Source organism: Euprymna scolopes, chromosome 3 (genome assembly GCF_053919585.1).
Source record: "Euprymna scolopes isolate OS-2025 chromosome 3, ASM5391958v1, whole genome shotgun sequence".
Lineage (NCBI taxonomy): Eukaryota > Metazoa > Mollusca > Cephalopoda > Sepiida > Sepiolidae > Euprymna > Euprymna scolopes.
Genome location: NC_136484.1, coordinates 185,518,357 through 185,533,017, shown reverse-complemented (window position 1 = coordinate 185,533,017; position 14,661 = coordinate 185,518,357). Strand labels below are relative to the sequence as shown.

At 35.5% G+C, this 14,661-nt stretch overlaps 1 protein-coding gene across 3 annotated transcripts in view; it reads left to right on the top strand.

Moving 5' to 3' along the window:
- The window catches only part of LOC145260389 (uncharacterized), a 649,016-nt gene that overhangs the window by 548,668 nt on the left and 85,687 nt on the right, over positions 1-14,661 (top strand). For all 3 annotated transcript variants that reach the window (XM_080118365.1, XM_080118344.1, XM_080118355.1), the window contains exons 20-23: positions 4,504-4,603; positions 7,859-8,009; positions 10,323-10,389; positions 12,836-12,899. In XM_080118365.1, the coding sequence (XP_079974491.1) occupies positions 4,504-4,603; positions 7,859-8,009; positions 10,323-10,389; positions 12,836-12,899 (382 nt within the window). The remainder of the gene's footprint in view (positions 1-4,503; positions 4,604-7,858; positions 8,010-10,322; positions 10,390-12,835; positions 12,900-14,661) is intronic.

Here is a 14,661-nt window from a genome sequence, read left to right as displayed (position 1 = left end):
ACTACCTGAATTATTTATGAACATTCATTCTAATGATCTGACCGGTATTTCCAGAGATTACACGTTCATTACATCTTGACTGTCCGAAGTGACGCCGCTTCCTATGTCATCTTCAGTCGTCCGTTCTCTCTGATGTCCAGCTAACGACTGTCTAGAATCTTCCCAAATCTACATACATCACGTGTTTCCTTAAGTAACGTCATTACGTGTCTCAGCCCACCCTGATGTAACCTCAATCTAGTTATTTGTGTATGCAAACCCCAAATCATGTTCTATTTTCTATTTTCACATTCGTTTTGCGATATTATATGCCAATCATTTTTTCCCCAATTTAAGTGTTTATTCTTCTAATCATAATAATTAATCCAGCGACCTGTCGTCGCTCGAATCAACTAATAATAATAACTCGTTGAATGGCGGCGATCAGGCTGGCTTTGGTGTTGTGGAAGGTCATGTAGGTGATGTTATCGAGGTATGACCAAACGAAATAGTCCAGCGGATTCAAGTCAGAGAGGAGGGGGCAGTAAGAGAAGTGGACAAATCGTAGTACTCCCTCTGAATCCAAGCCTGGTTCTCTTTGGACTTGTGGACCGGCGCCGAGTTCTGCTGCCACACGCAGAATCTGCCAGTGGCCACCTGAATACACCAGAGAATCACCACAATCTTTAGAACATCCAGGTACACTTTGGTGTTGACTATCAAGCTGGCTTCGAAGATGTTAGGTGGAATGATGTGGCCTTTACTTTAAATCACACCAAAGACCATTACCGTGGCCGGAAATGGCCGGAAATGGCCGTCAGATGCGTTGAGCTGTGCAATCAAGCATTGAACCGTCCGGATTTGCATTTTGAGGGTGCTGGCAATAGTCCTGCTGTCATAACTGGGATCGGATAAAGCAGACGTTGTATAGCGGTGCATCTTTGATCTCGCTCGTTGAACATTATGTCACTTTCAGACATGACAGAAGGCTATTATCGATCTTGGGATTTGCATACAACTGGCCAACTAGTAGATGATCTGCAACAAAAAAATAAAACCGGTTTTCTATCAAACGGAAATGGAATCCTGTCGCTTTTTCTTGGGCGACAACTTGATCGTTTCACACTGTATTATTTTTTTAAGACTTAGCCGAAAGGGGTTATAATTAATAATAATTATTGAATTATTTTTGACATGCGTATACAATTCACCATTTATGAATCTTAATAGAAAAAAGCTGCAAACAAACGCGATATAGAACAACGGTTAAACTGAATGTTCTCTCTATCTATCTATCCATCTATCTACTTATCTATCTATCTATCCATCTATCTACTTATCTATCTATCTATCCATCTATCTGTCTATCTATCCATCTATCTACTGATCTATCTATCCATCTATCTACTTATCTATCTATATATATCTATATATATCTATATATTTGAATGATGCACATGAGATAATAAAATAAAGAAATATGTCCTTGCATATTAATTACCGGGGTCATTATGAAGACGGGGGTGGTACCATTAAAACAAGTGACTTTTGTACTCCAGCAGGTATTTTTCTAGATCACCGTCATTCTCAATGCACATTTGCCAACTTCTTTTGATACCCGGTCATGAAAGTACGGAGCGTGCTTTGTTATTCACAACTATGTCGCTACTTTGAAATTGACGAACTCATCTCCTAAGTCTGCTGGCATTTACTGCATCGGCTTCGTAAATGTGCAACAAGCCCTGATGAATGTTGATCGATTCGACTTTTTCTGCATGGAAGAATTCAATGGCGCATCTGTTTCTGACTCACCTCCATGGCAGGGGTTGTTTCCTTAGTCTCACACTGTCAATATCTGCAACAGATAAGTGAGACTTTTAGGTCATAAATGTATGAGCTCAATAACAATGCAATTTGCAATGTCGTCTGATCCATTCTGGTGGAATAAACAAATAGTTACTTTTGAAACGCCTCCTCGTATTAGTCCAGACGGTCAACTCCTAAACAATTAGTTCCGTCCAGAAGATTACCAATAAACTTTGCAGAAATTTTCATTGCATACTCCCTTTCACTCACAAAATCATTATCAGCATCAACAGGGGTAGGAGGTGACTATAGCTAAGCGTTTAGCGACACGGACTGACAACTTAGGTGCATAAGGTTTGAATCCAATTCGCTCCACAGAAACACTTTCCCTTAAGGATGTTGGCAACCTTCACGTGGGTTCTTTCCGTAAGTACCCAATGTCTTTCTACAAAGATATCGGGAAAATTACTTCCAACAATGATTATCTGATTTATTGGAAATGAACGAATGGTGCTCAACAACAAAAACAACAATAATAACAACAACAACAACAGCAGCAGCAATCAACCTCTGAAAAAATCTAGACGATATGCGAAATATGTAGAGACTATAACTAATTATGTGAGTTTACAAATGCATATACAAGTGTAATATTGAGGCCCTTTGACTATGATCACAGCGTAGTATTTATGTTATGTTATGGCGGGCAGTGCTTAAGGGTCAGAACGATTATCATGATTAAGCGTTATATTATTTAGATTAAAAGATATTAAGAAAAATGTTTTAAAAGAAAATAATAATAGTTATGTTAAATATTTAACTGGGTAATTTTGGCTCAAGGAAAAATGTTATGAATAGAAGAAAAGCATAAACAAAGTTAGTTTGGAATTTGGTTTCGTAAACAACGATGTGGCTCACGTGACAATCAAGATTAGCCACTCTAGCTGACTTAATATACACGTAAGGAGAAATCAGAATTAGAAATTATTCTGTAACAAGAAATCGAAAAGACGAGTTGGGAGTTAACTAGCCACTGGGTTAGTTAGCGGACATAGTTTGTCTCCGTGGTTCGATGGAAGCATCTACGGACCAACTAAGGAAGATGCAAGGGAGATATTAAGAAGTGTAATCTCCGAGATGTGGAACATTTGGAAATAAAGATCTGGAAATGATAACTTATTGTTTTGGGTGTTCCATTCGGAAGAAGATGCCTTCATCTCAAGTGTCTGTCGCCAGAGGAGAGGGAGACAGTTAATAAGGTATTATTTGTTATTGTTAAAGACTGTCCGTTTATGGTCAATTTCGTTATGGTCGTGAATATGTAAAAACACCCACATACACATAGAAAGACTATTAAATATACACGTAACAGATCGACACGTACAGACACCCCATATACAAAGAAAAGTAACTGTCCTTATAATTCTAATCACTAACCGATACACAAGTGTCGATTACAGAGACACGTCTACCTTATATACACTAGACATACATAGGCATATATATAAACCTGGAATACAACACAAGTAGTTGATAGTCATTGCGTTCCGTGAATTCTCCACCTAAGCTATTCATCCTTAAATCAGCATGCACTCAACGAATGATTCACCGTCGATAGATTTTGTTTTTTTCGTAGGACTATTGTCCACATGGTTATTATTTACTTATCAAGACGTTTAACCCGATCTGCTGTCAAACCGGTTTTGTGCATCAACAGGGATGTTTCCTTGTGTCCAATGTAATTGATAGTTTGCGTCTAGTTTGTCTAGTATTTCACACATAATTAAATTCGATAAACTAGGAAATATCAGTCTACAATTCTGAATTTTTTAAATGAGGGGCGACTGTTTGTATTACTTGGTTTAATCAGACTAATTTTCTCAATTTGTCCGATTAAACCAAATGATACAAACTATCAGCCTACAAAGTACATAAATTATAAACAACAATAAATACGCCAATGACGACCAGTGTGTTAGAAGAAAGCACTTGTACCGAAATATGTTTGGATAAAAAAATAAATAATTACAACTCGTCTTGTAAAAGATTACCAATTACTTGTACTAATGTATTCTTCGAAATATTGTTCTCATCTTCAGTGTTATTCGCACAATGTTTCGATCGATGCAATCACAGAAATTCTTCAGGTGTATCTTACTGATCTCGCGTATCTTCCTGTCGAACGCAAAGAATTTGCATAGAATTTGGAATGAATTGTTTATTTAATCCACCAGGGTAGCATTCTCGCGTTCCGTTATCCATGACGGGATAGGAATCTTAAGTAATTCGTAATTGTATTCTTAGTATTGACCGCATTGACGATTGAACCTTCAACCTGCAGAAAGGTGTCAATTTAAACCGAATTTTACTTAGCATTTTTATCCGTTACGTCACTGTTCTTGTAGATAATTCTAATATTTATTTGTGGAGTCTGCTTACCCCAATAATTTAAATAAAGTGTTCTGTTCGAAATTCTGTACAGATTCCCGAGTTCGACAGAAATATTCCTGCGTTCGACGAAATGTACCTGAAGAAAATTGGGGGTCACATCAACCGAGACGTCGTAAGAATAACACTCAAGATGAGAACATTATAATATTCGAATAAAACAAATTCCTCAACTCAAAAATTCAGAAACATAAAATAATACAAACAATGAATAACTCTTCATGAAAGAAAATCCTACTATAATTTTTTTTTCTTTTTTCTTTTTTGCAGACTGACAAGCGACCGAGTTCGGATTCACGAAAATCTTGCCATTTCAATAATTCTCGTTCAACTTATTTTCCTTATTGGAATGAACCGTAAAGATGCACCTGTATGTATTAGTATGCAAAGCAAAACATTGTCATGTCAATTCCATCTTTTCTAGCAGATGCAATTTTGAGTCGAAACTAATATCGTTTTATTTCTATGAAAATCGCTCAAGATGTGAAACCACTTGATTTAAGGAGCTAACAATAATAAAAAGATGATTATCGCAAAGATAGGAAATCCTTACTGGCTGTAGACCTAGCCTATAGGTAAGAGGAAAATAATTAGCGAAAAAAGACTTCTATAAGCTTGCAATAATGGAAAATAATCTATTGGAATAGGAAGATGTATTACAACGAGGTACGAAAATACTGAATTGATAGAGACCAATAAAGCAACAAGTCAAACGAAATGCAACAAAGGTGGAATAGATTAGACAAGTCTGAGGAATACATGGCATAATAGTAAGAATGAAACCAGCAACATCACGTCTGTGTGGTACAGAAAAGAAGAAATAGTGAGGGGCATTAAATTACAGTTACGTTTCTGCACCTTAAGAAACCTCAAATGGAGTATACATTCACCAGCCCAAACATGCCGTCAGTACTCCATACATGATCTAATTGTATTAGGTTCAGAAAAAAGTTCTTGCGGAATTTTTAATTTTTATTTCAAATGATGTATTTTAAAATAAGTTTTTGTTATAATACCTTTACTTTATATATTATATATTATTTTAAACAGCGTGTCCTCTTTATCGGATCATTTAAATTACAATCGTTTTAAAACAATTATGTTTTCTTTTAAGAACGTTGAGTACAAGATGGAAGAAAAAGCAAATTCGCACAAGTTTCTTATTTTAAGTCAAACTAGGCCGAAAAGCTGCCGAAACAGCTCGCGATATTAAGAAGCGTTTGGCCTAGGAATCACTACTGAACACACTGCACAATGGTATTTTAAGAAATTTCGTGGCGGCGACAAGAGTCTTGGAGATGATGGGCGTAGTGGTCGGCAATCGGATATTAACAACGACCAATTAAGAGCTTTAGTCGAAGCCAATTCACGCACAACTGTTCGAGAACTTGCTTCTAAATTAGATGTAACATATACGGCGATTTCCAGCCACATGAGAACGTGGAAAGACAAAAAAAACTTGATAAATGAGTGCTTTACGAATTCAAGGACAATCAAAAGACGCGTCTTTATGAAGTGTTATCTTCTTTTACAAAACAATAACGACTCGTTTTTCCACCGGGTTGTGACTTGCAATAACAAGTGAGTTTCTTTACGACGACACTTACCTCAGTGGTTAGACACCGACGAAACTTCACGAAACTTCCCGAAGCCAGAGTTGCACCAAAAGAAGTTCATGCTGACTGTTTGGTTATCTACGACCGGTCTGATCTATTACAGTTTTTTTTTAAATGCAGGCGAACCAATGGGCCTGTAACGACTGTAAATAAATGGATGAAATGCATCAGAAACTTCGAAATCAACGCTCAGCATTAGTCAACAGAAAAGGCCCAATTCTGCTCCACAACAATGCCCGATCGCACGTCGCGAAACTGACCCTGCAGAAGTTTAACGAATTGGGCTACGAAACTCAAGGTTTTTGATTAGCCTGGTAACATAACGCACATATATTTCTATGTTGTGTGGTAGTTTTTAAGACACGGGAGGAAATACAGAGAGTTGGCGGCCCTGGTCACATGAGGTAGAATTAGCTGCAAAATTCGTGGCAAAGAGTTTAGCTTTGTCCGATGCTGACGAGATTCTCTTAGGTCCATTGTTTGTAATTTTCTGGCAAGATTACCGCAGGACCCTGTTTGTAAATGTCCAAAACTGGTGGGAACCAAGCTGCTGCTCAGCTACATTGGTCTTGAGCATACAACTCTCTCGCGTTTTTTATTACTCTTTTACAGTGGTTGCTGGAAGTCCTGCAAGAAGCTGTAGTCTCAGTCCTATGATTACGTTGGACGCATTGAAAAAAGTAATTTCTCTGGTCAGTGGCAGCAACACGTTCTGGAGAGAACCACGGCTGACTGTTAGGTTTTTGCTAGGTTTTTAAGGGTATGAAGCGGTCTGTATCTACGATTAACCATTCCTTCAGGCTTGATACTATAGAGGACACGTTCTTTTTAAACGTGGAATGCAAAGGTAGATCTGATATAAATATACGGATGCTATCTCAGTCATCCATAGAGTATCGATATACTGTCCGATGGACTAACCATTCCACATTGTGAAAATTGAATATTAGCCAAACTGCTGACTATGGATAAAGTACTTTTTATGATTAGATGATTTAATTTGTGACAACCCTATTCTTGCGGCAGCCTGTAAGATCTCGTGCAGACAGAAGGAATGAAAAGAATGTAAAAATGGTCGCCTTTTTATATGCTTGCTCAATATACGGATGAGACACTTCCGGTTGGATATAAAAGAAGAGCTCAATTTTTCAAAAGGGTTGGATTTTTTTACTTAACTATGGTGAGTTGTGTTAGGAGTACGTTGTGTGTTGGAAGCGAATTCTAGACTTGACTATTGAAGTAGGTGGTTGTGCCAGCAGTGCGTCGTGTTTTGAAGTTGGGAGATTCTTGATAGCAGAACGTAGAGTGTTGAAAGTGTGGCATCGTTTCATCCTGATTTTTTACCACATTTGTAAAATTCTGTGGGAGGTTTAAGGTACAATCCTAAGTGCGGGCGATACTCAAATACAAATACAAATTATTTAGATCTTTTACCCAATCACTGCTGATAGAACGAGAGAATCCTACTTCCATGGATCAAATAACGGATTTCTTTTAGAAATTGTCTACAGATTCCTGAGTTCGACAGAAACACTTACCGACTTTAATAGAAAGATTACCGATTTTCACAAGATACATCTGAAAAAGGTCGTAGGTGACATTGATCGAAACTTTATGAAAATAACACTCAAAATGAGAACAGAAGTCTGAAGAATCAGTATAATACCAATCTTTACATTTATTCAGTTTCAACAATCAGCGTTACAGATGGGGTTGGTTGCATCATAAATTGTTGAGGACTAACACAAGTAATTTCTTTTTTTTTTAAATTATCAGGATAAAAAGCATCTGCAGCCGGTCAATCTATTTGCTTCATATCTCTTGTGGGCCGCTTAAATAAACTAATCATGCGTAAAGTCCTTTAAGCCAAATTCACGCGTGATCTCTTTTCTCCAATCAAAATTTTATCTCTTTCAGTTTCATCCTTTAATATCTAATTTCTAAAATTATTTTCCCTGTATTTCCACTAAAACTAACATTTTGTTTTCATTTCCTTTTTCTCTAAAAAGGTCATGTGTAAGACGGTGGCCATTCTCCTTCATTACGCGATGATGTCAATGTTTTGTTGGATGTTAGTCGAAGGCATTCACCTTTATATCGTCTTGGTTAAAGTGTTTAGAACAGGAAGTCATCTCAAGAAGTACGCTCTCATTGGATGGGGTGAGTATCTATATCATATTTCTCTTAGTCTGCCGGTCTGTCTTTCTATCTGCTTGTTCCATTTTTTTCTCAGAAACTACTAGCCGATCTGGATGAAATTTTGTAAGAACATTTTCTATGATAAGATGAAGCGAACTAAGTATTATGGTATCTGTTCAATGCACAGTTAAGGATTAATAGAGACTAGTCACCTCAATACCACAGTTGCTCTAGATTTTTCTCGGAAACTACTGGTCTGATCTGGTTGAATTTTTATTAATATTTAATGTAAAAATGAGCATAAATTTAATCATATCATACAACTAATTTGACATAAATTCTAAGTCGACGAGTCATAACTTTTATCCATTTTAACAGACAGAAAGTCCAGTCTTATAGTAACACATCAATGCAAAATGAGGCGAACATTTTGGAAATATAAATACGTATAAGAGAAATATAATAAATTATCTAAGAGTTTATAATAATTGATGAATAAATAAGTATTAGTTATATATCTTCTACGAAACCATCATCAGTTTTAATAGTGTATCTTTTGGGGATTGTTCAGTTAGATACCACTTTTCTTTTTCATGTTAGTTAGCTGTGGACGTGTACGGTTGTTTTGTATTTATTTATTTCAACTTATATATATATATATATATATATATATATATATATATATATATATATATATATATACCAACTCTAATTAGGCCCCGTTTCTCAGTGTTTTTGTCCGAATGAAATGAAACTTTGGTCATAACTAATTTATTATATTCAAAACAAACATCACATCTAAACACTACGGTCTTTGGCCTTTTTTCTCCGTTCTACAGCATATGTTCTAGATGGCCTGCATTTAGCTTTTGTTTTTTTGTGGTCACCCTGTATATATATATATATATATATATATATATATATATATATATATATATATATATATAGCGAGAGAAATAGGCAGAGAGAAATATATTTGATTTGTATTCAATGTAGCGATGTATTTAGAGACTGATTATTTGAAGGATAAAAACGAAATTTAGTATTGCTTTATTCAATAATAGTGGAGGGTAGGGGTGCCCGGCTTTCGTTCGCACCTGACCTCCATAGAATGGAAATATGTCACAAAGTTTAACAAGGTTTTTTAATATAGATCCACAGAATATTGTGACAAGTGTTTCAGTGTGAACAGGTATGGTATAATAAATTATGGGGTTTATCTATATTATTTTTACTTTCATCATATTTTGCTTTGGTTTTGATACTCCCAAATTCAACTCAAATTTACAATTCTTCCTTTTCATAACCTATCATACTTTCATAAATCAGAGTCCATTTTGTGTAGGCTGTTTTTGAACCCAGTCAATGACGGTACTTGTTGCTAGTATATATATATATATATATATATATATATATATATATATATATATATATATTAATCATGTGAATTAAAGCTTATGTTTTTCACAAGTGCTCAATTCACCGTAAATAATTAGTCTTTACATAGCTTTATTGTTTATATATATATATATATATATATATATAGAGAGAGAGAGAGAGAGAGAGAGAGAGAAAGAGAAGAGAAATAAAAAGGAACAAACCGTATTATGTGTTCATCAACGTTTCGTCTTTATTTCGAGACTTCCTCCATTGGCATAACGTTACTTCTGCGCCAGCATCAATTAACACGATAATTAAATGAAATCTAACACATGAATGCCAAATGCGAGCATAATAGTAAAGCAGAGAGTATTCTAACGACCAGAGGTGAATGCTGTATATCCCTAGTTAATCGCCTTTTTTGTTTATTTTCCCATCATGTAGACAGTTTTCCACCATCGTAATTAAAATCAAAATCAAGATGTAATGCTATTAAACTATATTCTATAATTGTTATTGTAATTTTAATTAAAATCTGTTACATGATTAGGTTCTGGAAAAAAAATTCTAAAAATAAGGCTTACACTTAAGGCTCCTAAGAATACATTTATATTCAGGAAATTTTCTCGAATGACAATTGATCAAATTTAATATAAATTAAAATTTGAATTTTTTGCTATGTTTTACCCCTTAAAAACTCTTTGAAATAGCACAAAGGAATTGACGTTCATGAAATATTTATTAATTTATGCCTAATAACTATTGTGTATGTAAGTACTACGTATGTACACAATGTGTCTGTTTAAGATAGCATTGATCATTACATGAACAATTTTCATAAACGATTGCTTGTCAGGTTCCTGTGACCTGTGGTTCTGTCTACATATCTATTGTTAGATGTTGCAGTAACGTTTTATTTACCCAATAAAATATTACAATCTCTTTTATTTGCAGGTCTTCCTTTGATAATTGTTGGCATACCAGTTGGTCTGGCTTTCCAGGATTATGGCCAAGGAAGTATGTAAGTACAATTAGTTTATTTACTCGCTTTTATTATCTTGTGGTAATGCAGGGAAAGACAGGACAATGGAATGTCGAGTTAGGCCGGGCCAGCTATTCTCTAATACAATCGAGGTCAACGAGAAATAATGAGTTTGCCGATGTTTTTACAGGTGGACTTTTTGCCGGGTGTTTGTCTTATTTCGGCGAAATCATTACGATGGAAGCTTTTAGTTTTTTTGTTTTTGTCGAATATAAATATCTTTTTGGAAGTACCAAATTAGCTTAAATAAATAAATTAATCGTAAAACATGATTAATTAGTTCTATTCTATCTATAAAATTTCGAAAGATACGTTAGTTCTGTTAGCGGGTTCTCTTTTATTCAAGATCAAGTCTAAACATAGATTTTTACTTTATGATTCTGATGACTTATATAGTGGATAAAACTTATCAAGCACTAGAGATATTTGGAGTAGTTAAACAAATGAAAGTGTCCAGTTTAAGAGAATTGTTTTATAGACAAGCACAAACCCAACAAGACAAATTTTTTAATCTTGTGCTTAATATGTTACGAAGATTTGATAGATAATAAATACCGACTCTCGCATGCAAAATCCTGAATTGGGGACATCCGGTCTGTAGCTTTCATGGTTTGTGTAGTTGTGAGGTTGTCTTACCTCTGTAATTATATATCGAATGGAAATAACATCTGAAGAGTGTGTGAACTTTTTATGAACACATGAAATCATAAAATTAACGAAACGGCTGTAATGAAGAAATCAAAGATGCAATAAACAAAAGTTACAAAAAAAGAAAAAATGTCTTTGAATTTCAACAAAGTTTTGTGCTTGACCCGACATTGCTTAGGATTGAATTATCTGCTATGATGTTATGTGAAGTAATATGCTGTGATATATATGACGTAATTTGCTATGACGTCATTTTTTACACAGTGGTCACCACTTATCAAGGCCCGGAAGCCACTCAGGGATAAGGGTTATTGCAAGTACATTACGTTAGTGTGGAGATTTGATGAAGTGTTTACTTAAGGGGGCGGTTCATTAGGAATTTGTTAACGTTGGACTTGAAGACATCCAAGTTGTAGTCCGGTGGGAAGCAGGCAGAGGAACAGAGTTCCACAGGCGTGCAGTTCTAAGAAAGAAGCTTTGTTCATGGAATCTACGTTTTGATTTAGGCACATATAAAGAGTGGGGGAAATTTTTCACAGTGGATTCAGCTAGACGGGTGGTTTTCGTGAGAGATAGGCGAGGGAGGACCAGAGATAGGAGTTCAGACGAGCACCTGCCATGGAAATAACGATAAAACAAGGATAGGCTCGCAAGGTCTCTTCTGTGGGAGAGAGGTTGCAGGGTAGAGAAAAGGGCATCCCCCACTAAGCCACGGAGTCTATTTTGTACTCTGTCAAGGCAGGATAGGCTGTTTTTAGCAGCTCCTGCTCAGATATGGCAGCAGTATTCCATCCTTGGACGTACTTGGCTTTTATATAGATAGAGAATTGCATCAGTAGTGAGATATCTTCTGGGGCGGTAGAAGGATCCCACCATCTTTCCAGCGACCTTGGCAACAGACTTGATGTACGTGTTCCATTTCAGATCAGGAGTAAAGGTCAAACCCGGAAGCTTTTCAAAACACATATCATATATGACGTATATTGTCAACAAATGAGCATTATATATATTAATTTATTTTATTTCGGACTATTATTCTCATCTTTATTAGTTGTTGTTTTCATCTTTATTTGTTGTTATTTTTCACGACGTTTCGGCCAACTATTCCTCTGGCCTTCGTCAAAAATGAATTCCAATTAAGGAATAATATATATATAAATCGGTACGGACCCGACTATGGAAGATCAGATAATAAATAAGCGTGGATTTATAAGATCAAAGAATCCAACCTTGATCGCCCTTCGGGGCCCGTGGCGCAGTTGATAGATACGTTGAATCTCTACGGTTCCAGATGATGATTGTCTGAAGATAGCGGTTTCAATCCTACCTAAAGCGCGCCAGAGGTTTCCTTGGCCAAAACGTGGTGAGACGACAACAACTTCGGATGGCAGTGATTGCTGAGAATGCAGTTAGGAGATTCGAAGTTCCTATCCGTCGCGGATACCACCTAATGAAGGCCAGAGGAATAGTTGGCCGAAACGTCGTGAAAAACAACAACCAATAAAGCTGAAAACAACAACTAATAAAGATGAGAATAATAGTCCAAAAATAAAATAAACAGATAAGGGCAAAATCTAGATAGCAAGAAATTACACAATGTCCTACTTGGTTGTGAAATAGAAAGAACGTATTCCTTTTCTGCTCTCTTGATTTCTCCTCCATTATTCAATGACAAAGATAAAATAAAAGGGGGAAATGAAATGAAATAGCTTTTTAAATTATTATTTTCACTATTTATTGTATTTTCATTTCTATTTACTTTTTTTCTTATTTTTAGGTGTTGGATGACGGGTTCGAGTCTGCTTATACTCTTTGTGCCAACAGTGGCCTTGGTCATAGTGGTAAGCCCCACCTTATTTTCTTTCGTTGCCTTTTTTTCTTTTGGAGGTTGCTTATTCTATGCATTTTCAAATAAATTATTTCTAATCTGCTTTGATTCATTCATTATTTTACATTTTTTTATGTTAACTTTATTCTGTAAATAATAACAAAACGAAACATATTTCAACAACGATTAACTCAACAATATAGGAATATAATGTACGGATTTCTTCAACGTAACTTTTTGTCATTAGAAATGTTGGAGTTTAAGTAATAAAGCCGTATTATTAGATCCCTGAATAAAAGGCTGAAATTTACCTGTCTGGAAAGTTCGTTCATTTTAAGATCTCAGTATATATACTACGTACTTTTACCTTTTAAATTCTTACTTTGATAGCATAAATCGACATATTTAAAAACATACATTGATACAAATTAACATGTATTACTAAATTTGGTCATTTTCTATTTAAAATATATTAAATCAAACCAAGACTCTGTGTTAATTTGTTATTATTATTATTATTATTATTATTATTATTATTATTATTATTATTATTATTATTATTATTATTATTATTTACTCACTAGGAGTAATCACACAAGCCATCATCAAAGATTGCTTTTTGAGAACAAGTTGTGGTGTTCTCTAGAGTCTGAGTGACAACAAGTCTCCCTAGACTTCCGGTACTCTCCACTCTTTTCGATAACCTTTGCAAAAGAATTTGCGTTATTACAACACCCACTTACCTTTGATTTCTCGTTGACAGCGACCATTGGTCTTCACTGGTATTTGGGTGGCAATAAGCCTCCCCAAGATCCCAGCCCTCTTTGCGCTCAGCCAGAGGAGGTCTTGCTAGTATTTTCTATCCTCGGTCTTTCCATCCTCTTTGACCCTCCTTATTATTTAGTGCGGTGCTCGTTTATGGTGACACTCACACACAAAAAGTGGGGGGGCAGTATCTTACAATGATACAATTTCAGTTTTCATGATTCCATGTGATGTTTCTTTGTGTTTTACATTTGTAGCCGTTTTTCTGTGTCCAGTTTGTGTCTGTAGTTCATCTTTAATATTTCTGCACTATTCATTATTGTTATCCACTGTATATTCTCAGGCCATCCCTCTGATTCCAATTTCTCCTATTCTTTATTCAAAGCTTTTCGGTATTGTTTCTCGCGATCCTTTATATTTTCTCTTTAATTTCTATTTCTTTGCTGGTGTCTACTTCCAGCACCCCCAAATATTTGTATCTATCATGTTCCCCTAGTGGCTTCATCTCTGTTTGATTGAGTAGTACCATACCGTCTGTTGATTCTAGTTTTTCCTTCTTCATTTTAAGGAGTACGCACTTTTCCATACCGAACTCCATTCGGATATCCTGGATAAAGATTCTGATCGTGTTTATTAGAGTTTCTTGTTCTGTCTTTTTTGCAAACAGTTTTTAATCATCCATGTACATTAGGTGGTTTATTGTCTCATCTGTGTTAGTGACGAATTCGGAAATTTTTTTCAAACTTGAGTGTAGCATTCTCTTGTTCCGTCATCCATTACAAGGTAGAAGTCCTAAGTAATTCGGAATTCTATTTGAGTGTTGCCCACACTGAGGTTTGAATATTTAATCATCAGAAGAGTATAACTTACAACTGAACTTCTACAAAGTACTTTATTCGCTACGCCCTTGCAGTCAATTCTGGTATGAATGTTGATATACTTAAACTTATTTTTGTTTTTAATACAATCTTACTACTTATCACTATTTATTGTTACAGATTACTGTAGGG